The sequence below is a fragment of the Gavia stellata genome, chromosome 7, assembly GCF_030936135.1.
Source record: "Gavia stellata isolate bGavSte3 chromosome 7, bGavSte3.hap2, whole genome shotgun sequence".
NCBI lineage: Eukaryota > Metazoa > Chordata > Aves > Gaviiformes > Gaviidae > Gavia > Gavia stellata.
The window spans coordinates 3,461,109-3,487,216 of NC_082600.1; the positions used below are offsets into that span (position 1 = coordinate 3,461,109).

The 26,108-nt window shown below is 48.1% G+C and overlaps 2 protein-coding genes across 3 annotated transcripts; one reads left to right on the forward strand and one right to left on the reverse strand.

The window, feature by feature from the left end:
- Window positions 1–30: 30 nt before the first annotated feature.
- Window positions 31–4,542, forward strand: DMAC2L (distal membrane arm assembly component 2 like). The gene is made up of 5 exons (XM_059819761.1): window positions 31–59; window positions 379–488; window positions 1,627–1,835; window positions 2,694–2,865; window positions 4,066–4,542. Exons 2-5 carry the CDS (start codon window positions 385–387, stop codon window positions 4,178–4,180), a joined length of 600 nt encoding a protein of 199 aa, XP_059675744.1. The 5' UTR covers window positions 31–59; window positions 379–384; the 3' UTR covers window positions 4,181–4,542.
- Window positions 4,543–6,506: 1,964 nt separating this feature from the next.
- On the reverse strand, window positions 6,507–26,108 carry CDKL1 (cyclin dependent kinase like 1). Of its 2 annotated transcripts, XM_059819641.1 has the most exons (9): window positions 25,941–26,108; window positions 17,503–17,624; window positions 15,042–15,114; window positions 12,638–12,728; window positions 11,720–11,920; window positions 9,011–9,093; window positions 8,420–8,476; window positions 7,616–7,771; window positions 6,507–6,659 (listed from the first exon to the last, which is right to left on the reverse strand). In XM_059819641.1, the coding sequence occupies exons 1-9, from the start codon at window positions 26,106–26,108 to the stop codon at window positions 6,552–6,554; spliced, it is 1,059 nt and encodes a 352-aa protein (XP_059675624.1). In that variant the 3' UTR covers window positions 6,507–6,551. The 2 variants fall into 2 exon arrangements, with proteins under 2 accessions (XP_059675624.1, XP_059675625.1); XM_059819642.1 differs by lacking the exon at window positions 7,616–7,771.

The window sequence follows — 26,108 nt, forward strand, 5'->3', positions numbered from 1 at the left end:
TGGGGGCGGTGATACACACCCGGCCGGGCTCCTCCTCCGCGACCCGCTCCGCGGCGGCGGTGAGGGCTGGGCCGGGTCGGTCTCCGCGCACGGTTCGCCGGCTTGGGCCTTGGGGACAGCCCGCTGGGAGGGGATCCCGGGAGGGCAGTGGCGCGGCGAGGCCCCCGGGCGGGGCCAGCTCTGAGGCGATGGCGGTGGGGCCTGCCCTCAGGGCGCTGACCCCCGGGGCTTCCCCTGCAGCCGTCGCCGCTGTCGGGCTGGCAGACCTGGTTAGGCCTTGAGGGGAAGCCGGGTACGGGCCGCCCGTCCTGCTGCTTCGGGAGCTGGGGCTGACGCTCCACATAACATCTCCGTTTCCCCTCTCTCCTTTTCTTCAAGAGCACGATGCTGTTGGGAAAACTTGTGCGGCCGGTGCGCAGCCTAAGCAAGCTGCCGCCGCCGGGCGCCTGCAGACACTTCTGGGGATGGCTGAATGCCGTGTTCAACAAGTAAGAGTGATTCGGTGTGCACAAGTCAGTTAACGGGTCGCAGGTATCCACTGCGTGGTTTGTGAAGCAGGGAGCATTAAGTCCCAGGACTGGAGAGAACATTTTCTGTTATCAGTGCTTTTCTTTCCCCCGGATTGCATGTGGATGCTTGGCAGGGGTCGTTCCTTACCTGTTTGTTTCCAGTTACAAAGCTGTGGCCTTCCAGAGGAAGGTGTGCGCTTTGCTCCCCTCCCCGGGGTGGCCGAGGCAAGTTGGCGATGTGGATTCTCTCCCTAAATGCTGGTCTTCCTTTGACCCTCGACTGCATTTAAACCAGTAGCACATCATGCCCCCTTTACTTATTCAGAAAAGCATCTAAGCAACGCGCCGTTTACAATGATGTGATTCAGCCACACAAGGGTTTCACATTTCCTTTTGGAAACATAAAGTCTTTCTCTGTGAAACTTTCTCTGCCCATAACTTTTGCCAGTAGCTAATAGTTTTGCCTTATGTCTTCTAGCTCTGTGGAAAGGTTTGCATGGTGTAGCTGATTGCTGTTATGGGGCGGGAAGCTCAACCAGACAGGAGTCTCTTCCAGGTCTCCGCTTCTGTCTTCAGCATTCCTCACCAGACTAAGAAAGATATCCTTTCCCTGAACGGACCCAAGGATTTTAACTAATTGCTGAAGTGCGTCTTTTTGAAAAATTATAATTGTTGAGGAAAAAAGGCTTCAGGAATGGCATACATGTGACAGGCAATGAGAGGTTTTATATAATATGTTTGGGAGACAAATTTGCAATTGTTGTAAAGCCTTATTCTGGGTAGAGAAAGGTGGTTTTTATCTCTCCTTACAGATGTGGAAGGAAACAATCAATTAGAAGGGTTTACACATGACAAGTCAAGTTGCATTTGTATTCTTTCTTTTTTTACTGCAAGTAACTGCCATTTAAAACAAGTTTAAAGAAACCTTATGCCAGACTGATTAAGAACCAGCACAATCCAAATAATTATATGTAAACCACTTCCAGTAAATCATATTTCTTACTGTTCTGACATCTTATCATGCACATACCCAAATATTTGTTGTGCAGTCATATTATCATCAAGACAATAAACCTGCCACGTAGAAACCGTGTGAATGCTCTTTCTGTCTCGGCAGGGTGGACTACGAACGTATACAAGCCGTTGGCCCTGACAGGGCAGCTTCAGAATGGCTGTTGCGATGTGGTGCCCTGGTGCGCTATCAAGGCTATCAGAAATGGCAGCAGGACTACAACGGTCTCCCAACGGGGCCCTTGGGGAAATACAAGATAGAAGCAATTAATGCCACTGACTCTTGCATCATGTACAGAGGATTTGACTATTTGGGTAATGTAGACACAGCTGTGCAAAGATTATACTGAATGGTCTTAGTTCTTTCAGTTGCGTCAAAATATGAATAACCGGGTCATTTTCTCGTTCCTTAGTAAGATATAGAGAAATATTTTGAAAAATTATTTTTTGCTTTTTTCCTTAAAATTACTTTACAAATATTCAGCAGTTCCTACGATTTTGCTGGAGGTGTGGCGTGAAGCAGAAAGAGATTGGGGACTTCACCAGCCCTTACCTGAAGAGACAGTAGCGCTAGGGAAGTGCGACAAGGATTTGCTATTTCATTGAGTTCATAGTTAAGTAGTTGGTAGCAAAAAGCACTACTTTAAATATTCTTTTTCTTCTAAACTAAGTGATGGTTTTGGTGTCTGAGAATACTGCTTATTCTCCAGGCAGGTATGATGTTTTCGAAGGAAAAAAAAAAAGCAAGCTCTTACTTTCTTACAAAGAAAGAGATTAAAAAAGTGTTTCAGGTCTCCTTTAAATAACAAAAAACAAAATGGGGAACAGACCATTTTATCTTTTCCTTGGCAGGGGACCTTGAATTTCCTGCAATATTATGTTCCTAAGTCAGAGTTCTTGTTTATCACCCAAACTTGTAGAGTTTTTTTACTTGCCCACGTCAAAGCTCTTAGAATCTTACCCAAAAGCTACAAACCCTGGGGTTTTCATATATCTGAAGTACCACAAAGGGACTTTGGAGAGTCATTGTGCATTACGACCCCACTGCATAGAGCAGCATGTTACTGTGTGGTTTTGGAGGCAGTTACTAAATGGGCGAGTGAGAACTTACTTCACAACCACTACAAGTTGTTCCTGGTATCCTGAAGCAATTACTCGTTTTTGTCTTTCCAGATGGTCTTGAACACGTTACAGAAATCAAGCTGCAGAAGTGTATTTACATACAGGACGAGTGTCTGCAGAGGCTCAGCGAGACGAAGAATCTACAGAAGACTCTCCTCCAGCTGCAGATAATTTCTTGTGGGAATGTCACAGATAAAGGCATCATAGCACTTCACAAGCTGACGTACGTGAGCTGCTGAGCTCTTCTGGCTCCCTAGCTGTTACCACCCTGCGGTTTTGGGGTTGTGTTGACTGAAGGGCTAAAGTCTGAATGTTTCGGGGCTGTTTCAGGCGTGTGGGACTGTGGGATAGCTGGGTTTGGGGACTGACCCGAATGACAGCCTGGGAGGGATGGCACTGCCACTGCAGGAAATGTTTCTTCAAGCGTGGTTGCAGACAAAGCGTTGTGGATAGCTCTGAAAAGACGTGCAGATTAACATATTACTCAGCCTTTTAAGGCTGCTGTCAGGGAGTTGTGTAGCACTGAGGCCTGCAGCTGAGAAAGCCAGAATCATCTGCTGCGCTTGTCCTCAGAGCTGAGCACAGCATCTCCCATTTACACTTGAAGTAACTTACGCAGTGTTGATTGCTGCACAAATTAGAGCAGGACATGTGCTCTCGGCCAACACACAACCTTTGCAAAAGCAGTGAACGTGTACAGCTTCTTTCCCCGTTGGCACATGAGGTGGGTTTTGCTTGAGGATAAGTCATTAACGATCACCTTGGTTTCTACTTCTGACCCACCTTGCTGCAGCTCCTCGTCAGGGCGGGCTTTGATGGTGTCCTGTAACTTTTATTGTCTTTCTACAGCTCACAGTGCTTCCTGTCACTCAGTTACCTTGTGCTCACTGTAGCCTGAGAGGTCGTAGGGCAGAGCTGTGGTTTCTAGCGCTCAGGCATGGGAAGCGGTATGGGTTGGGTACTGTGCACCTTGGAAGCACGTCTGTAGGTTCCTTACAGAACCGTGGCCTTCAAGTAACTGGGAGCTGTTTAGTATTACATGGAGTTAATAGACATCTACAAATGGGTGATATGGTGACTTGGATTTCATCCTACAGAAAGTTATTATTAAGGACTTTCTGTATTACTCTATTATTTACATTAAAATAACTTTTACTAAATTGCTATTGAAATTATTATTAAATACTATTTAATATAAAGGAAGCCTCCTGCTGTGGGGGGTCTGGGATCTCTTTGAGCTGTGTAGAAGGACTGAACTTACGGTAAGCTAAAAACTTTAAGCACCCACTTCTGAAAAAAACTTCCATTAGAACCAGTAACCTTTTAAAATACTCAAAATAACTATGGTAGAATAATCCTTTGTCTAATTTCTGCATCAACTGGTAAATAGTAGTTGCTGACTTTTCTTTTTAAATATTTCTAGGAACCTTGAGTATTTGTATCTGAGTGACCTTCCTGGAATAAGAGAGAAAGAAACTACTGTTCACATCCTTCAGCAGGCACTGCCAAACCTACAGCTGGAACTGGATTTAGAATAAACGCAATTGCACGTAACTGGGATGTATTTGATGTCACAGTATTTATCATATGTTGCATAGTTGTACTACGCTACTGTATTTCCAGGTACGGAAATAAGCCCAGGTCTTCCAATCCAGCCTTAAAAGCTGTATGCAATCTTTTCTGCAATTAAGTATTATTAAGCTTAAACTATATGGTGAATGAACAACAGAGAAGGCAGGCTTCTGTGCATAGTCATTTTTTTCCTGGTTTTATAGGAAGCTGTTAATACATCGATTAGAAGTTTTCAAATATTTTCTTGCACAGAAATTCTTGCGCAAAATGACAGTGGGAAGAACGTCGGTGCTGTGAAACAGCAGTGCTGTAGTGTTGGCGCTGTGGGAACGAGAGCGGTTTACTCTCTGAAAATCTCGCCCAGTCAATGGGTGACGATTTAATAAAATAGCGTGTGGGCTTTTTTTCTGTTCTTCACGCTTTGACTCATGTAGCCTTTGTTTGTTTTAAATGGAGCGATTGACAGACAGGCAGTCTAACCTCATAAAGCCTGAGCTGGTGAACTGACACTGCCATATTTGTGGAGAAGCAGGGTCTTTCAGATATGCCCTTGCACACGTTTTTGCCCTGTGCTGACATGGACTAAATTAACTCTGTGTACCTCTTTAGTTGCATCCGTATCACTCCTGCTAAATAAGAAAATGATTCATCCTCAGGAAGAATTTAGCATTTTTAGTCAAATTCCTAGCTTTGGTGGCAGGGGAGAGAAAGGTGGTAGGCAGCGACTCCAAGAGAGCAGATTTCACAGTGATGTCTCGGACATGGCTACCTCTGCGTAACTGAGAGACTGTCTTCTTAGCCCAGCTAAGCGTCAGCTTGCCCTCTGAAGGAAATGATACCAAGCAGCGGGAAGGATAACATTTTGCACTAGCTGCATCGCGGGGCTGATTCTTCTTGGTATCTCCTAGCCCAGAGCGGGCAGGAACGGTGGCTAGAAATCAAGCTCCCTCCAGCCTGCACTGCCCTGGGCCGTGTCCAGGAGCTGACTGCCTGGCCGCCGACCACTTACAGACAGCACCTGGGTGCTGCGATTCCTTGCACGTACACGGGATTAGATGGCTGAATATCCATACAGAAAATACTGGAACGACAAAGCTTTCTGAGCGTAACCAAAACTACCCATGGACACAATGTACAAGAGTAAAATGTATTAAATTGTAATATGAAATAAAAGGTAGGCACGCTCTGTGAGGATACGGCACCTGTCCCATTGAAACTGCTTTTTGTGTTGTTGAACACAGAACAGTACTGGGAAAAGAAAACATTTTTGCTCTAGGTTTCGAGTAGAAAGAGGATGTTGTTTGCCCAGTAGTAAAACTGTATGCAGTAAAACACATCCAGTAAATTGGGAAAACAAGCTACGTTTCTTTTATTCAAAATCAACACAATATTACATCCTGAGATTATGCAAAACCCAAGAATCATTCTAATACATAGGCTTAGGTAGAATTCCTGCCTGTGTCTGGCCAATGGTGTAAATTATATTAATGAATTATTTTTGATAAAAACAACTTCTGTAACACTACAGGCAAGTGATTTCACTATTGACAGAAACAGCAAATAAAAGCAACGTCATAATGCAAGGAAGAAGCAGGCAGGAGAAACTCTGAAAAGACTAAAGAAACAAGAGGTTTGACTACCAAAATGTTCCCTCCTGGTAACAGTGCCTGTTGAGCCTTCTGTTAAGTCAAAGTCATTACCAGTCCTTTTAATACTTTGTGATCTATAAGTGCAGGACGTAAGACAGACGTATCTTTAAAGCAGTGCTATTTCAGCAGGTTTATAACTAACTGGAGCAGTTAGGTCACCTCTCTTCAGGCTTGGCTCCACAAACATATACATGTCTTCCACTCGCATTGGCTATACGTTTACAGTTCCTCACGGGATCAGTGCCTTAGCCCCAGTCTAAAGCAGTGCTGCTGTTTTGACACAGTGTGACTCTGATTTATTTGGCAAGGTTGCAGTTCTGCCAAGTTTGAAACACAGGCGATAGATAGGCAAAGGAGTTTTAAAATCCACACTGTGAGCACTGGGTTGCAGTAATCCTGAACCAGTATACAATCCTGAACCAGTATACAATCACAAACCAGTATACAATCACGAATTAAAGCAAAACAAATGTTTTTTCCTTTGTACGCAGAACACTGACTAACTAGCTTGGATTTCTCTCTGCGTACCACCTTTCTTCCATCAGTGACCCAGAGTACATTACTTCACAGACCACTTTTGTATATGTCATAACACATATTAATTTAGTTTTCTACCACGTATCCTCCTTTTATAAATTCTGAACGACTTGAACTTTGAACAATAAATAGTTTTTAATCTGCCATCCGGTTAGATGTTAGGGAAATGGTAGTCTGATTTCCTTGGTTTGCAGCAGTACTTCTTGCTGTCCAAAGCTGGCAGAACGTTACTAGTGGTTAACTGAGGCAGGTACTGTAACTAAAGGAGAAGTTACATAGTGTGTATTTGTTTGAAATGAGAACAAAGCCTGCATTTCATTTTCCAAAAAGGAATATAAGCTATAAAATTATTCCTACTGTAACCCTGTACTTTCCAAATGAAGAGTCACGGTTCTGGTGTTCTGCAACTGGACTGCAACCAGAACAGCTCATTAAAGAGATTTCTTCCAGTCATCCAGGGCAAGAAAAATATTACTGTTATATCCTATGTCATAGAAATGGAAGAGGCGAGTCAGCCTGATCCAGGAATTTCTATGCTGTAGCAGTTCTCCATCCTACACCTCCAACTTCCCTCCATGTTACCAGTTCCGTGTTACAGCTGTCACGGGGAATGTGGCTCACAGGAAGAAAGAAAGAACTGCTGAACAACTCTCATCACGAGGCTGGCTTTGGAGACTTGGGCTGGAGTCTGGAAAGACTGACACGGCAGGGAGACATCTGCTTGGCAACTCCAGTTGCAGAAACACCCAGGGCATTGTGTAACGTCTGGGACCGAGTAAGGGATCCCATCCCATCAGCAGTTACAAATGGAACTGGGCATTTTTGCCATGTCCATAATTTGGGATTTAAATGCACCAAACAGATCCCAGAGAACTCCGAACTAAACCAGCCACGCAAGCCCGTCCAGTTTGTTCAGCTATCCTGTTATACTTTGTCAGGAATGTGCATTCCTGGACAAATCCCATCCCTCACATCACTGTGCTGCTTATCCCCGGTGACTCAATGGCGCTGCAATGCAGAATTCATTCAGTTTGTACCGAGTTACTCTTTAGCCAGGAGGTTCATTTTCTCCTCGGGCTAAAATTAAGATCGGTCCAATGCAGGAGCTCTCTCTCACCGTTAACTACCAGCATGAACCACCTCCTGTGGGCCAAACAAAGAGAGCCAGTCCCCCCTTTAGGCATGCAGCATTAGATACTACTATGAAAATGTTACCCCTGGCACGTGCTTCCGTGTTGGCCTGGCTGGTTTCCGAGCTGTTTTTTCATGTTCTTTCCCCAGATCTGCTGCCTCCCTAATGCTGTCAAAATAGGGATGCTGCAGCAGCTGCTCACATGTCTGCCTCTCTGCAGGGTCCATACGAAGGCAACCCTTAGAAAAGATGAAGTACAAGATCACACAAAATGTTCGTTAAACAGGTCTGCACAACTCCAGCTACTCACCACAGCCAGCGAGTATTCGCACAGATACATGTGTTAATCTTTTTTTTTTAATGGATTCTAAGAGTGCCTTTTCAGAGCCAGCGTGAAGCTTGCAAAGTAGCTAATGCTGAACAAGTGCCACAAGACAGCAATAGAAATGGCGGCTAGAGCGACAGTTACAATTGCATGGTGTAGTAAACCATCAAGCCTCAAAAAACAGTTAATCCCATAACTTTCATTTGAACTAGAACAACTTTCTTAAACAGGGGAATGCACTATGGCACTAGCTGTGCTGTTCCAGTGTTTAGCGTCGCTAGTACTATCCACAGCTACACCTTCTTTTTAACATCTCCATCCTCACCGTTTCCATTCGCTGCATCTTAATAAGGGAATAATATCTTTTCCACGTCCATGGTAAAGATGAGTGGATTAGAGAGGGGTGGATTAAAAGTCCTCTCCAAATCCCCTCCAGCTCTGTTTTTCAACGAATCTCTGATAATTCAGCAGCCAACTCTCAAACCGTTTACATGCTGATAAGCAAAACAGACTGCAAAACAGTCTCAGTGCAGAGCTCCTCCACTAGCTACAGTTTTCTTACCTTCATGAGAGCTAAAGCAGAGTATGAAATATTAGGGAATTTCACTTCTAACGGCTCCTGGAGGAAAAAAAAACAGTGAGTGTACTCATATTAGCAAGCTCTTCATTCATCAGGTGCAGAGAACCAGATTTCCATAGCAACATGACCTGTACCTCACAAAATGCATCTGTCACTTCAAGTGCTTGGAGGGGAGCCGCCTGGCATAACTGAGGATGTGTAGGTTGGCTGCTGTGCCACCAGACGGGGGGAGAAGGAGCAGAGATTAAGCATTTGTTTGACTGCTTTTACACAAGGTATCAGTCAAAATGTCATGAGAGGGGTTCAGCCACCTCCAAATAATATTCTAGTGTACATCGGCAAAGTAGAGGGCAAAGCTTTTGGATAGGTAAAAAGATGCTGCGTGGCAAAGGACAGGTCAAGCTGAGCAAATGAGGCTTTTCCAGCTGTACTTCCAAAGCAGACTGCACGTGTACTCTGGGTAAAAAGAAGCAGGAACAGTTCTCTGTCCAAACACCATGTCTCCTCAGTGCTGCAGATAGATCGCTGGTTAGCGCTAGGCTCAGGGAAAGTGTGTCTGGAGGGAGCTCTTACCATGCTCTCTGGGTCTGGAATTCTTACCCCGCTGAAGAACTGGTTGGTGCTGAACGCTTGCTGGTGCCTGGGAATAAGATCCCCTTTGACCAAGAATAAAAAAAACAAAGTCGGATTAATTTGCTGTTTTTACAGTGCCTGCATTGAACAAGCTTATATCCTCTAACAAGGCTGACACCACCGGAGAGAACATCTAAAGAGATGGAGTACCATCAAGTGAGCCGATTAAACATTCTTTTGTGAAAACTACCGTCCATCTGGGACATGAGTGATCCCACAGGCCGTGTGACTGTGCTGAATGAAAGGCAGGGCCACACAGCTCCAGCTGCCCACAGGCATAACTGCCCGGGGCCTCGTGCTGTAAATAGCTCAAAGAAATTCAGCTGGTGGGAGCGGTTTTTGGAGCAGGAGTACCCAGCTGCTGTGCATCTTCCAGGCTCTGAGTTTCTGTGTTGTGCAGCAGGGCGGCTTCTATGAACTGTGGCCACGACAGCCAGGGGCCTTGAAGAATACTTGTTTCTATATATCCCCCATGTCAAACGCCTAGATCCTATCACTGCATTATTTGGGTAACGGCAAATTCGGATTTCCACTCGAAAAATGACTCCTCGGTAGAACACCAGGGAATGAGGTGGGCAAGACACCAAGTTGCACAAACACATCCGCTCTGTGCCAGCACCTGGACCTCCACTGTGCACTGGCCCAACTCCAGATCTGTGTGTCAGCAAGCGGGCGAACGTATCTCAGTGCCAAGGCTAGAGGGTGCTGTGCAAACACCTACCAAGATCTGAAACTCCAGCCATGCCACAGCACCAAGCTTCAGCCGGGGATCCTTCCCGAAGCATTAAGCAAGATTAGATCAGCAGCTAACTCCCCTGCTCACATCAGACACGATGGGCCAGCCCTGAGCTCTGATGAGTAACTGGCAGGAGCCCCTGTTTCTTCTGGAGGTGGCTCTGTTGGTGTGCTCTGTTCGAGGAAGGGTGAGCAGGGCTCTGCTGGCCTCCTCTCCACACTAATGCCGTGTTTCAGCATTTTCAAAGGGAGAGGGTTCCCAAGAGGTAGCCAGTATGCATAAACACTCGTGTCTTCTCTGACTGCTGGAAGGGGACAGGCTAACACAAGTGTTCCAGCTTTGTTATAATTTAACTTACATTGGGTGAAATTCTTTTTGTACGCTCCTGAAGATGTTGCATAGAAAAGAGCTCAAATGCAGCACCAACAGGAACATGCTGTGGCTTTTCCCCACACATCTTCATGGCCCTTTTTTGAAGCTTAGAGCAGCTCAGAGCAAGCAAAATGTTAAAATCAAATCCCTAACAAAAGAGCCAGTACAATAGCCATTATTACACCATAATTACACAGCTTTGACCAAGGAGCTTTTTTTTGTAAGCGTTGCCTCAGTCCATCACCTGGATCAAAAGGGAAGTTCTTCTGGCTGAAACACTATCATTAAAAATAAATTATAACTCACCTAACACTGGCATAAATGTATTCTGGAGGATGAAGCAATCGATGTTTAACTATTTTTCGAGCTAAGGAGCTTATCTGTTTAAAGCCATTAGTCACCTTTATAGTTTTATAAACTGCTCAGTAAAAATTAGAATTCTCAGTTCATTCCAACAAATTTCAATTAAAAGTGGGAGTTTGTTCCTTTCCACTCAAGAAATCACATTACACACCAACATCAAATAGAATCAATATGAGACTGGATTAATTTAGATGTTACATGGATAATGGCTCTTTTATTTAATCTCTGTTCTAAATCCAGACTGGCTCCCAAAATTCCTTAGTGAATAAAGACAAATAGGTGGAACAGTCAAACTTCAATGTTCACACTCTCTTTCCCAAGCACACAGCCATCAACAGGCACCTGCAATGTTTATGAGACCTCCAAAGATGCGATGAACTAAATCCAACTATTCGTTATCTAGGGGCAGGGACCACTTTGCTTGGTACCAAACCCTGAAAAATCCCTGGATCTTTCAGGCTGTTACGCAAAACATTCCTGGTCCTTTCTGATACAGCCACCTCATTTTTCTGTTCGCGTGGTGGCAGGTGAAGATGTGGAAAGGAGAGCGGCAGAGGCAGGTGTTTCTGCGCCTCTTGCGGGGCTGGCCCTGTGCTCCCCACACCCTGGTAGTCACTGAGCCACATCACAGGACCAGGAGGGGCATCCGGTGGTCACCTAACACATCCCACATCTTTCTTCAACTGCCCAACACCAGACTCAGCCTCCCAGAGGCCACCACTGCTAAAGAGCGTGGAAGAACGTGTTTTCAGGCAGGTTGCAGGCAATGATCCCGCTTACGCAGCCCTGCCCATTGTGAGCCACACTGCTGGCTCATACAGGCTGAAACCATATCCACCCCACAGATCTTTTTCTGAAGAACAGTCACCACCCATGTGGATGCCAATTTAATTTCTCCAAATCCTGCCAGGACCTGAAGCAGCATCTGTTACTCCACTACACAATCTCCTAACAAGATGTGCATGTGTAAGTCATGCCAGGAAGACCCAGCTCCCTTTCAAGGACAGCAACACCTCAAATAAAGCCAGCACCTACTAAAGGGAGAGATCCACAGGGTAAATTCACCTCCTGGCTCATCTTTATTCCCACCACAGAGGAAAATCCTCCTGGGCAAGCTCTAGTCCTGCCAAAGGCATGGGGAAGACCGGGGCTCTGACTGGTGCAGAGGGGACACTTACCCAGGGTTCTCCGGATGAGGTACAGCTGGTCGACGTCAGACTTGCCAGGCCAGAGGGGGACCCCAGATAGCAGCTCTGCAAAGACACAGCCTATCGCCCACACGTCCACGGGCGGGCCGTACTGGGTGTCTCCCACAAGTAACTCCGGAGAGCGGTACCACCTGGTAGCCACATAGTCTGTGTAATAATCACTCGGACCAGCTAGGTTTGGGGTCAGGAAGGAGAGAAACAAACAGGAATGTGGGATCAGAACAGTGCAGACAAGCCACCATCAGTTGTTACACATGTCGCGGCACCTCCTGGGCAGGCAATAGCTACAGCAACAGGATGAGTCACTGGCCATTAGCAGAACCCAACTTGGGAAACACTTAAGATTTGGAAAAATTAAGACCATATTTTTCTCCAAATGAAAATATGCAGAGCTCCACAGCAGGGCCCTGCACCAGCCAGTGGTCAGTTCTCAAAGCCCACGTGATTTGTCTGAACAAGAGCTAAAAAAAAAAATAGATTAGGGGGTTTATTTACAGTGGAAAATGTGAAGCCATTGTTTGCAGAGACAGCGCCTTCTGTCAGAGGGGCTCCTCCTGCCAGGGAACTCCAGCTGTGTCTCCAGCAACGGCTGGGCAGCTCCAAGATGCCCAAGGCTGACTTCCATCTACCAGTGCCAGCAGGGAGCTGAGATGGAGTTTATTTACAGAGGCACTTGGCATCTTGGTGTCTGGGCTAGCTCCCTTTAAGCTGGTTTGGGGATCTCTACCCGGCCTTTAGCAGAGATTCTCTGTGAAAACACACCAGCCTTTATATAGGATGATTTACACGTGCATCAGACAAAGACAAGTGAGTCTTTACTGGTGTTTGAAAGCCTGATCCTACACTTCACATGTTAACAATCTGTGTAAGCCGCAAGTCGGCACTCACTCAGTATGCGAGCAAATCCAAAGTCACAAAGTTTGATGACTGAGTGCTTTGTTATCAGGATGTTTTCTGGCTTTACATCTCGGTGGATGCACTGGAAACAGAAAAAAACAAGGTTAGAAGCAAGTATTTAACCTGGCCCTCAGATAAAGAGCCTCCAAATTCAGCCATATACCCCTTGCACATTGTTCCATGAATGTTAACCAGGCAATCATTCCTGCTGAAAGAGAAGGTGAAAGGGTTCCTTAACAGCAGCTAAAGCCACTTCCTGCTGGGCATGACAATTATCCCACCTATACCCCACCTTTGGGATGAGACACTGTGCAGGCTCCCAGCTTCAGCTGCATAGCTCTGTATCACTTGGACAACACCGAGTCAGGTCCCCAGAACCTGCTGGGAATCTGCTAGCAGGAGGAGCGAGGTTTGCATAGCAAGGATTGTTGTTAACCTGGCTCTCTGCAAATGCAACTCACTTGATACAGCTATGTGTAACACGCTCCTAATAAGGGACTCGGTTTTACAAATACGTGGGGAGATCCCAATGAGAGGTGCGTAGGTCCTCTGGGATCAGTTCTTGGACAAAGTCCATGAACTGTATTTACTGATAATCTAATAGACAAGCCAATGATTTTGCTGGCAAAGCTCACAGATGAGATCAAGGCTATGGTTTAGATGTAGGACTCTGTCTATCCTTGTAGATGCCAGAACACACCTGGTATTCCCTCTACTCAGCACAGGTGAGACACATCCAGAGTTCTGTGTTCAGCTTTGGAATCCTCAGTAGAAGGAAGATGGGGGCATACGGGAGTGACTCCAGTGAAAGACCACTAAAATGATTAAGGGACTGGGATATCTGACATCTAAGGAGAGGATGAGGGAGCTGGGACCATCATTCAACCTGGAGAAGAGAAGGCTCAGGAGGGATCTTATCAACATGCATAAATACCTGATGGGAAGAAGTAAAGATGACTGAGCCAGGCTCTCCTCAATGGCGTCCAGTGAAAGGACAAAAGGCAATGGGCACAAATTGAACACAAAGGAAATTCCATTTAAAGATAAGCAATTTTTTTTTTTAACTGTGAGGGTGGCCAAACACCCAAACAGGTTGTCCAGAGAGTCTGTGGAACCTCCATTCCTGGAGATACTCAAACCCTGACTAGAGAAGTTTCTGAGCAGCCTGCTCTAGCTCACCAGCCTGAGTGGGAGGGCTAGACTAGATGATCTCCAGAGGTCCCTTCCAACATCAGCAATTCTGTGATTCTTGGGAGGTGACCTTGCTTGCTGAAGGTTCACAACGATTGAGTTTGGGCTTGGCAAAGAGTTTCTGCTGATCAAACTAGCAGACACCTTAATTTCTTCTGCCTATGTATGAAAGGTGTGCTCTACTGAAATCACCAGGGTCTAGCTCATGTTGTCCCTCCCCTACCATCACCTCAGCACAAACACCTCAGACTTTTCCTAGCTAAGTTGGTGGTAAATTATTCTGTCTCCTCCTGAGGACTGAAATGCTGCCTGTTAAACCAGTGTCATGGAGTGCCAAAAAGGGCAGCTGCATAAAACCTCATTACCTGTGATCTACAGCAGGTCAGACTGCAGCATTTCATTGTTCCCTCAGCTTTAAAACTCCATTAAATCTTTCAGGCTGAGTGAGGGAACAGAAAAAAGAAGAAAAACAACAAATCCGGGAAACAGGACAGACCTATGGCCAAGTTCCTGTGGCTTAACTGGACATAATTCTCCCAGCAAAGACAAAACACCCATTCCAGAGCAACCTCCTGCCCAACTCTTAAATCTCAAACATTGGCAGATAAACAAAAACAAAGACAATTACAGCTAAGTTCGCCTAAAGAACCTCTCCAAAAGGCTCCTTTCCTTCCCTGCTTCTTAAAGTGTCCCCACTGCTTTCTACAAAATATTTGCCATGCACATTTCCCTACAGAAAGCAGAGGAGGGAGTTGTAAAACCGGCTTACTGTATCTAATTTTTGAAACCTTTTAACTGGTAACATGATTCAATGCCTACGACTATCAACAGAAGGACTTCCTGTGAAATCAGTAGCAGTTTGCTCAGGTCTCAGCTGATCAGATGTTAAGCCAGTTTTCTAAACATCAGTTCTAATGCATGGCACAGGGAACGTACAAAGATATATTCCTGTTCAGCCCAGAAGCTTGTATAAGGTCATTAGTGCAAATCATTCCTTGACAGCAAACTCAAGGGACCTGTGTGATAGTAAATCCAACTGTTGTGGGTATACACTAATATCTCAGAAACATGTTTCCTTTTGAAAACAGGAAATTTCATCTGACTTTGTCCCATGAAAGCTCTGTAACCAGGAAAACAGCAACAGAAGCTCCTTCTCATCCAAAGTCACATTACAGCAATTGTTAGTGCTGTTTAGGGGACTTACATTGTGTTTATGGCAGAAGTTCACAGCTTGAAGGGTCTGCCAGGTTATGTTCTTCACTAGATGCTCTGGCACCCTGTTTTAAAAGAGCACATTTTTATTTTGGCCATTAAAAATAACTTCACTATTACAGGAAAAAGGAAAAGGAGGCCTTTGAGTGCTAACATTGTACAGGGATCTCTGAGCAAAACCTGGTAAGGGACCAAGTCAGAAAACTCAGAAAATAACCGCTAGCTGCATTTTCTTGCTATAAATAAGTTACAAGAAATACATAATAACCCTCAGTTCATTGATCTGCCACTGCAGGAAACCAGTCACGCTGGGCTGCTGGTGGTGGAGGCTCTTTATACCTCTTTCCATGTTTCAGAGCTGAGGCTGAGCTCTGCCTGCACCTCCCTGCACAAATCAATGCTCTCCTGTGAGGTTACTCTGCAAGCATCGCAGGAGCATCAAAGGGAACGTCAACACCACTTCCAAATCCAGTCAGTGCAACAAGATACAAGGATTTATGGCAGCTAAGAGCATGCCAGAGTGTCTGGTACCACTCAGTCACAGCCGGCATGAGGCCTGTCAACTGGTGACCACACATCAGTGCGCGCAAGTCCGTGTCAAATCCTGTCTTGTGGCTGTGTTTAGCATCCATGCTTCCCGGCAATCCTCCTGAAAAGCCAGCAGGCATTTCTGCCTCTGCAACTGCTCAGAGAGTTGGAGGTGGTGGAGTATCTGTGGTATGTAGATGCACGACTTGCAATGCTGTCATGTCATTGATTGTCCAGAATGGAGAGGTGACCAAAATGGGACGGGGAAGGATGTTCCTACAAGAGTATAAAGCTCTACTTTGCTTTGCATCTCCTCTCCTTCCCTCCAACAGCTGGCAAACACTTCAGAGAAAGAAAACCGCTGTTAAAGATCCAGCCTCCTCTCCTCTCTTTCAGTTACTGTGCAACAGTCCTTAACTTCCTTGGTTGTCTGTTATGGTCTTCAACAACACCAGGAAAGGCAGAGGTGACAGTCTTGGCACTTTCAAGCGCAAATCCAATTTTATTTCATGTGTTCAATGCCGAAAAGCTATTGAGTCATCATAAAGAAAAAAAAAAACACAAACCCAAAACTAAACCAAAACAATATGCAGGAAGCCTGGCTTTTTCTTTAAGGCACCTTCTGCTGTCAGCGCTGAAGGTCTTGTGCTGACACTGCTGTTGCAATGCTTGAGTTTCCTTGCAGAAACATCCTAGAATGATGAGAGTGCTGCACTGACAGCCTGGCAAGGGGATGAAGTCGGTCAAATGACCTGGAAACATGGTGCAAAGAGGCGTGTGCCCACCTGTCTTAATCCTGACCACAAAAGACTTGACCATCTGCTGTAGCTAAGATCAAAAGCAAAGTATGCAACCAGGCGTTACACGTTTGTTAACACTGGAGTTGTTCTGATGAATAGAAAGCAAATATGAAGTATTTTCTTCAGAGGGTTATCCACCCCCTCTTCAGATTCCAGGTAAACAGGTTCAAACTAGGGTGAAAGCTGCTCACCAGCTCACGAAATGATCTGCTATCAGCATGCTCCTTTCTCCTTCTAGAGCTCCGCATCAGGGAGAAAAAGAACAACAGGCTCTTGTTTACTCAACCCCCAATTTGTCTCCTGCAGGCAATTTATTTAGCTCCAGGCCTGTAAAATGATTTATGGACTTCGGCTTAGCATTTCCACAGCACCAAGTCACTATGAATAATTAGGGACAATGTATTTAGTGGGAGTGTCATTTAAAATGCGTCAAAAGAACAAACCCTGTCCTGGAGAACGTTCCTTCTGCCCGTGTAGCTCACACTTTGTGCAAGCGCCTGTTTAAAGTACAGCGCATCTCACCTGAGGCTGTGCAGAGAGGTGGAGGCATAGCTCCTGGTAACTCCTGCCAGCCAACACATACTCCTCAGCACAGCAGCATGACAGAGGACCAGAAGTCACTGGTCTGTCATCAGTGACATCACTACAGACTGTATATGTTTTGGGTGCTCAATGACATTGCCCCAGCGCCCACAGCCTGGGTCTGCACAGCCTCCCACAGTGATGTGCAACACACCTGGGGAGCAGCAGGAAGGAGGGCTGCATGCCCCCAGCCCACCTGCCCGCATCCCCCCAGCAGCCCTAACCTCTTCGCAGCGAGACACAAGATGCTCCCAAGCCTACTCGGGTTTGCTGCTGCCAAGCCAGCCAAAGATCACCCAAACACTCAGGCTCAGTGCTCCAGTCTCCTTGGTGAGCAGTGCTGTGCAGGAGCATGCAGAGGCTCATACGCAATTCTTTTGGACGTCATGGCTAAACCACAGTAACAGAGCAAGTCCTGGGCACTGGGCTGAGAAACCTCTCCTGTAATTAATGAAACTCCTCTGAAAACTCTGCAAAGCAGCAATGACATGGACACCCCCTGACTCCTTTGCTCAAAGGTCCCAGGGAGAGCAGGCCACTCACCCCCGGGGGTGCTTGTCCAGCTCATGGAGAACTGTGTGGTCACAGTATTCGAAGACCAGATGCAGCCTCCGCTTCCTCCTGAACACTTCCAGCAGGTTCACCAGGTTGGGGTGTTTCAGTTGCTGTAACACACAGTGGATGGACTGGTTAGTTACTGCACGGGGGAGTGAGGTAAAGGAGGGGGGACGGTGCTTTTGCCCACAAGGGTCTCAATTCCTTGAGTTGAAACCTTTTATACAAGCGGAACACAATGTGAAGAAGTAGCTCAGCTACAGCTCAGCCTGGGGTGTAGTTATTTTAGGAACTGACCGTGGGCAATAAGTCAGGTTGGCTTCAGCAAGTGCCTCTTAGAAAAGATGCTCATAGATAAAGAATCCATCACAGTGCCCACAGCTATTCCGGCAGTGCCTTTCATTGTACGTATCCAGCCTTTGACTGCACCACAATGAAAAGCAGATCTCCCTGGAAAACAGCTTGGGACATCACACACGGTAAAAGCCTGTAGCAGGCAAACACACATTTAGCAGAAACCAAGAGCTCCTCTGATAAGCATAAGTAAAGCACGTGGTCTCAGCTTCACCAGCTTATTGTCAGAATCTGGATGGGTTAATTAGGAGAATTTGTATTGCTGCTTCTTCCTCTTCCTCTCAATCTATTTCATGTGCTCATACCAAGGCTTCCTCTCCTGGGGAGCTCAGACAGCTTCTTACCACACGTAAAGCCTGAGCACAGCAGGGTTATTCAAATGCACCTTGCAAGTGGTGAGGGTGGACATTACTGGAGCTTCTCATTTCCCATTCTTTTGCCCATGTTTTCAGGGAGGGCTGGGAGAGGGCTTGAACCAAGGGGCGCAACACAGTGTTCGGGAAAGGAAACAAAGAAAAGCCAGACCTAACTCAGGAATGTTATTTCTTTTCAGATGACTCATGGCACCATCCCCTCTGCTTGCAGGGACCTGTATCCGTGAGGGCTTTGCCTGACCGAGGCTTTAGAACAAACACATTTCTAAGCAAGGAGGCTGGAAAGGGCATTGCCTAGGAGTTACGCTAACCCCATCTTCTAATGTGCCTCTAAGCCATCTGGAAAAGCCTGCAAAGGAGAAGGAAGCGTAGAGTCAAGACTAGAGAAAACTCTAAGGGGCCTCAACGGAGGAATGCAGCTGCTTGGGGAAGCACCCAGTTAACCCCAAGGTGAAGGATCACTGAAATCCAGGACTTGAATCCTGGGGTTAACCAGTAAGCTTGAGCAAAAGAGCAGTTCAGTAGAAGACCCCCACCATACCTCATTGCCAGCCTGTCATTGTAAAAGTTCCTTGCGAAGAGAGACCTTCCAGGGAGTTCACTGCCTCTGGGGGACATTATACTGAACCCAAACTATATTGAGTCCATATGCCAACACACAGGGTCCCCGTTAATGTACAGAAGGTGGCTACTCCAGTCCTGCAAACTGGCAGCAAGGACCTGATCTTTCTGAACAACATCTCTTACCACATACATGTCTTGTTCCTTCAATCCCTCTGCAGGGCTGGGGCTCCTGCCTACACCGTGTAAACCATCTGCCTGCATCAAAGACCTTCGCATCCACCTGGATCAAACCTAGGTTACAACCAAGATCTTCTGACCATTTCCTCAGTCCTGCATGGTGAGTATTTGTATGCCAAGTGCCTTCCCTGTCTAGCAGAAGGTACCCGACAGTGTCAGCAGGGGCTAACTGTCAGAGTAACCTCTGCCCTGGCCGTGTCTCCTGACCTCGCATAATAATCCCAGCAGGAGTAGGGCAGTGATTGTCCCCCTGTACTGTGCACTGGTGAGGCCGCACCTTGAATCCCGTGTTCAGTTTTGGGCTCCTCACTACAAGAAGGACATTGAGGTGCTGGAGCATGTCCAGAGAAGGGCGACGGAGCTGGTGAGGGGTCTGGAGCACAAGTCTGATGAGGAGCGGCTGAGGGAGCTGGGGTTGTTCAGTCTGGAGAAGAGGAGGCTGAGGGGAGACCTCATCGCTCTCTACAACTCCCTGAAAGGGGGTTGTGGTGAGGTGGGTGTTGGTCTCTTCTCCCAAGTGACAAGTGATAGGACAAGAGGAAATGGCCTCAAGTCGCACCAGGGGAGGTTCAGGCTGGATATTAGGAAAAACTTCTTCACTGAAAGGGTTGTCAGACACTGGAACAGGCTCCCCAGGGCGGTGGTGGAGTCCCCATCCCTGGAGGTGTTTAAAAGACATGTGGATGTGGTGCTTAGGGACATGGTTTAGTGGTGGACTTGGCAGTGTTAGGTTTATGGTTGGACTTGATAATCTTAAAGGTCTTTTCCAACCCAAACGTTTCTATAATGGCCAGACTTTCTCTGCACACCCTCAGTTCCCATGGCAGGGCTGCTAGTGAAAGTATTAAACCACATGGGAAGAGGCTTGTAACACCTCACAAGCTTGGTATTTATCTAGTAGTATTCCCATTCTCATCATTTCCTTAACCACTTTGCAAAAGATGGTCAGATAGAGAGAACGGCCTGCAAGACTGCTGAAAATCCCAGCAATGATAGCAATTCTCCCAGGAATTGTGTGCATACCATGCCACCCATCCTGTTAAGTGTATCCACATCGAGCAAAGCACCTACTTGCCATGTGCAGCATTACACAAAGCCCGGTTTACCAGTTCAGACTCCACCACAGAAGTCAGACAGCTGCCATAGCTCTGGTACGGGCTCTTCCCTCACCAGCCAAGCAGCTCCTGATCGGCTGTGCAAAGTGGATCCTTCCTTTTCCATGCACTCGGTGTGTTGGCATATTATGTTCTCAGAGATCAGTGGTAAGAGATGTCTGAGAGCAAGTGGGGCCTCCAGCAACTATGCTGGGTAACAGGCGCCTGATTCCTCTGTTGCTCTCAGCAGATCTACCTGCCAGCACGGACAAACTGCTGGGCACGGCTGTGGCAGCCGAGACAATCTCTGCAGTGCTTAGATTCCACTTTCAGAGACAGGTGAGGACAAAATAATTGCCAGCTGACTGTAAAGCAAGAAGAAAGTTAAGTCGACAATAACAAATTGAGATCTCTGGAAAACCTCTGGCAGTTACGGGTTGTTTGTAGGAGTCAGCCTTCAGGAGCGACCTTCACAGGAGCAGGCGGTGCCCGGGGCACAGTCTGTGCTGGCCACCCTCACGTGTGCGTGGAGTTGGCGTTTCTGGAAGGACAGAGCTTGGGCTTGGAAGCACGAGATCTGGCTGAGTCAGGGACGCTGCAAGGGGACACAGCTGTGTGAACAAGCTCTTGCACACACACGAGTGGGTTAACCTGCTTGTGCGGGACCTGGAGAGGGTCCCCTGGGAGCAGTCTTGACATGGCACCTCCTCGTGCCTTGCTCACAGCCAGCCTCCATGGTTGGGGCTCTCCAGGTGGGGTTCACTGGGCCACTTGGGCACTGTGCCTCTTGGGCACACAGATGTGCACACAAAGCCACTGTAAATCTGCCAGTGACTCTAACAACATCCCTGTCCTGCGGCGCGGTGTTTCAGCGAGCAGTTTCTAAGGCTATCAATGCTGCTGGTGGCCGGTTGCTGGCAGCAGCGGGATGGGCTTCCCCTCCCTGCCCCAGCTTGGGTGACAAGGCCATGTCACCTTCTGCATACCGCTGGGCTGCATGGGCTTCTCCCCAAAGTCATCAATGCTCCTGTGCTAAGATGGTAGGGATTATTTTCTGTTTCGTATATGAACACTGCTTTGCACTGTATTTTTCTCTCATCTTCTTTGCAACGTCGGAGCTAAAAACTGTCTCAGCCTCCACATGAAGACAAGACCCTTCTGGAAACAGCAGGCACTGGTGGGTTTACACAGAGACTCACCCTGTTTTCACTGATTTTCAGCCTTTCCTATGGAATCGGGATCACACAGAGTATTTCGACTCCGCATACAGCCCCTCTCCCACCCCGCCTCCCATGGCTCCTGGCCATAAAAAGCCCTTTGTCTACAAGGTATTTACTGTACAGAATAATAATATATCAGGCCCTACATTTTTTACTAATGAAACACAGTCTCACTACATCTTTGACAAACACTTAGTTGTTGCCTCAGCCAGGCAATACCTCAACAAACAAACAAACAGTTACTATTTACAAAGAAAAAAGCTGAAAAGATAGTCAAGCAGGTCTGCACTTGTTAAAATCAACACAGCCCCGACACAGATCCTGCCAGGGCTAGCGGCAGTGGTGTCGGCTTTGTACCCTTACGGACGACGCATTTACCATCTGCACTGCAATTGACTTCTGCAATGATTATTTTCCTTTTCAGATCTTTAATATCATTTGAATCTCAATGCACCTCCAGCATCATTTACTAAAACAATACAGCTACATGTCATCTGTTTGCTTCAGACACATAGGAGAAAAACTTAGGCTGCCTCTCCCCAAAATCTAACTGAAAAATAAATATGCTTTTTTCCTAGATGATGGCTCTTTTAGGATGACATCCAGGATTAATTTGCCTCTTTCTGCAGAGGGCAGAGAATCAGGCCTTCATATTCCTTTGACAATAACATTTACACAATTTATTTATATGTTAATGCTCAATAAAAGACGAGCCAACAGCACAAAAGAGAATTTGGGAAATGAAATATCAGAAATACTGTAATCGCTGAAATCTTGGACTTAATTGCAAATCTGAAAGTTACTTGGTTCCCAGCACGCAAATTAAGGTAACTCGATGGAGGGGAACATTGAGTGCAATGAGTATCGACTGCTGCTACACAAACACCAACAAGCAGTGAAGTCTGGGAACAATGTCACACAGGAATCACAGACCAAGGGACTACGAATTTGGGGAAAGAAGTTTTAAATAAAATGGAACATCTTTCTCTGTGGATTTCTGTAGGGTTTTGTTAACTCCAAAATCCTAAATCATTGACCGTCTACAAGAATGCATTGTGTCTAGTCTGAATAGCACGTTTCTTGTAAAAAGGAGTCCTATTGGAAGTCATTATTTTAAAATTTATAATAAGCTAATATGCTGTTAATGTGGTTCTTCAATCACTTCAATGTTTTAAAGCTATAGCTCTTCTGCACGGAAAAGAGAAAGCTGAAGATGGGGAGATGATAGAGGTGTATAAAATCATGAGTACCCTGGAGAAAGTGAAAAGGGAACAACTCTCTCCGCTTCTTGTAACCCACAACTGAGGGTACTGTATGCCATCACCCAGCAGCATGTTTATAACAAATAAAAGGAAATATTTTTTCACACAACACATTCCTAAAGTCGTGGCACTCACTGCCTCAGGGAACTATGGAGACCAAATGAATCCACTGGTTCAAAAAGAGATGGGACAAACTCCCAACAGTCTACAGGTGTCTGCTAAGCATGAAGCAATGGGTACAACCTCTGGCTCTAGAAACTTTGCCCATAAACTGGGTGTGTGAAAGGAAACCTTACCCCATCCTCTCGCTCTTTCTCCTGGATTTCTCCTCATTTCTGCCTGCTTGAAGGACCTGGGGTGGGACTCACTGCAAATGTTCCTGTGCTTTTATTTCATCACGAAAATAAACACAGAGGCTGAATGAGTGACCCTTTTCTACATGAGGATGAGCTCTCTCACAGAAGTCAAGAAAGAATCAGCAAAGACAAGGTGCTGCCGTGGTTCACAGGTGCCGGTTTTGCAGTCACTTCCATGTGTGAATACCTCTGAGCCTACACAGCCCCTGGCACTCCCTACACAGCTGGATCCCGCCTGCACTTGGGGCTCCGACACTGCGGATCCCCCACAACCAGGGGCTCAGAAAGGACGTTTTGAGGAGGAGCTGGGGCAGATTTATAAAGCGGGGAGCTAGGAGAGCTGCGCCTCACGGTTGTCCCCCACCTTGTGCTAGCTAGGATCGCTTTTTGCTCACGAGCTTTACACCAGCTCCAACAGTCCTCATCTCTGGGGGAAATCTCCCGGATGCAGAGGGGACGGCTGCCGGCCCGCCTGTTACACATGACGCCGACCGCACACCACGGGCAGAGCTGTGCCTGTATCGGCCAGGACATCGCTGACTCCATGGGGGACAGAGACCGGCTCAATCCCTCTCTCAAGGGCACAGTGATGACTTTGTTCATGCTCCTCCCCTACCCATGCAGAAGAAGTCTACAAGCACCAGGCAGCTTGCTCTTTGCCGGGTCTCAGTTCCCACCTGCACCAACCCTCTTCGATGTGTGGCAACCTGGGCTGCGGAGGATCACCTCTGTCCCAAGGCATGTCCGTCCCTGGCCAAACAGGTCGGATGTCCACTGGCACTGGCTTACTCCCAGAAAACTGATTGACTTGGGCACTTCACCTACCGCTCCCTCACACCCCATCTCACAGAATCACAGAATCACTAAGGTTGGGAAAGACCTGTCAGATCATCAAGTCCAACATCAACCAACCCCACCATGCCCACTAAACCATGTCCCGCAGTGCCACATCCACACGTTCCTTGAACACCTCCAGTGACGATGACTCCACCACCTCCCTGGGCAGTCTGTTCCAGTGCTTCACCACTCTCTCCCTAAAGACATTTTTCCTAATATCCAGTCTCCTTGCTTCTCCCCTCACGATGCCGTCTCCTCACAATACCCCATCTCCTCACAGCTCCCCTCATGCCCCATCTCCTCACAATACCCCATCTCCTCACAGCTCCCCTCATGCCCCATCTCCTCACGACGCCCCATCTCCTCACGACGCTCCATCTCCTCACAGCTCCCCTCATGCCCCATCTCCTCACGATGCCCCATCTCCTCACAATACCCCATCTCCTCACAGCTCCCCTCATGCCCCATCTCCTCACAATACCCCATCTCCTCACAGCTCCCCTCATGCCCCATCTCCTCACGACGCCCCATCTCCTCACGACGCTCCATCTCCTCACAGCTCCCCTCATGCCCCATCTCCTCACGACGCCATGTCTCCTCACAGCTCCCCTCATGCCCCGTCTCCTCACGACGCCATGTCTCCTCACAGCTCCCCTCATGCCCCGTCTCCTCACGACGCCATGTCTCCTCACAGCTCCCCTCATGCCCCATCTCCTCACGACGCCATGTCTCCTCACAGCTCCCCTCATGCCCCATCTCCTCACGACGCCATGTCTCCTCACAGCTCCCCTCATGCCCCATCTCCTCACGACGCCATGTCTCCTCACAGCTCCCCTCATGCCCCATCTCCTCACGACGCCATGTCTCCTCACAGCTCCCCTCATGCCCCATCTCCTCACGACGCCCCATCTCCTCACAGCTCCCCTCATGCCCCATCTCCTCACGACACCCCATCTCCTCACAGCTCCCCTCATGCCCCATCTCCTCACGACGCCATGTCTCCTCACAGCTCCCCTCATGCCCCATCTCCTCACGACGCCCCATCTCCTCACAGCTCCCCTCATGCCCCATCTCCTCACAATACCCCATCTCCTCACAGCTCCCCTCATGCCCCATCTCCTCACGACGCCCCATCTCCTCACGACGCTCCATCTCCTCACAGCTCCCCTCATGCCCCATCTCCTCACGACGCCATGTCTCCTCACAGCTCCCCTCATGCCCCGTCTCCTCACGACGCCATGTCTCCTCACAGCTCCCCTCATGCCCCGTCTCCTCACGACGCCATGTCTCCTCACAGCTCCCCTCATGCCCCATCTCCTCACGACGCCATGTCTCCTCACAGCTCCCCTCATGCCCCATCTCCTCACGACGCCATGTCTCCTCACAGCTCCCCTCATGCCCCATCTCCTCACGACGCCATGTCTCCTCACAGCTCCCCTCATGCCCCATCTCCTCACGACGCCATGTCTCCTCACAGCTCCCCTCATGCCCCATCTCCTCACGACGCCCCATCTCCTCACAGCTCCCCTCATGCCCCATCTCCTCACGACACCCCATCTCCTCACAGCTCCCCTCATGCCCCATCTCCTCACGACGCCATGTCTCCTCACAGCTCCCCTCATGCCCCATCTCCTCACGACGCCCCATCTCCTCACAGCTCCCCTCATGCCCCATCTCCTCACGACGCCATGTCTCCTCACAGCTCCCCTCATGCCCCATCTCCTCACGACGCCCCATCTCCTCACGACGCTCCATCTCCTCACAGCTCCCCTCATGCCCCATCTCCTCACGACGCCATGTCTCCTCACAGCTCCCCTCATGCCCCATCTCCTCACGACGCCCCATCTCCTCACAGCTCCCCTCATGCCCCATCTCCTGACGGTGCCCCACCTCCTCACAATACCCCGTCTCCTCACAGCTCCCCTCCCGCCCCTCCCCTGCCACCCCCTCAGGGCTCCCCAGACCCCCTGGCCGCGGCGGCGCCGCGCTCGCAATGGCGGGGCACAGCCCGCAGGGGCCACAGCCGCCGCGCCGGGAGCGGTGCCGTTGGCGGCGGAGCCCACCCGCCGCGGGGTCCCCGGGGCGGCGGATGGAGAGAGGGGCGCGGAGAGCCCCGCCCGCCGCCCACCTTCAGCATGCGGACCTCTCGCAGGGCGATCTTCCTGATCACCGGGTCCTCCTCGGACTCCAGGAACTTCTTAATGGCCACGATCTGGCCGGTGTCCTTGTGGCGGCACTTGAAGACGACGCCGTAGGAGCCCTCCCCGACCTTGCCCAGCTTCTCGTAGCGCTCCAT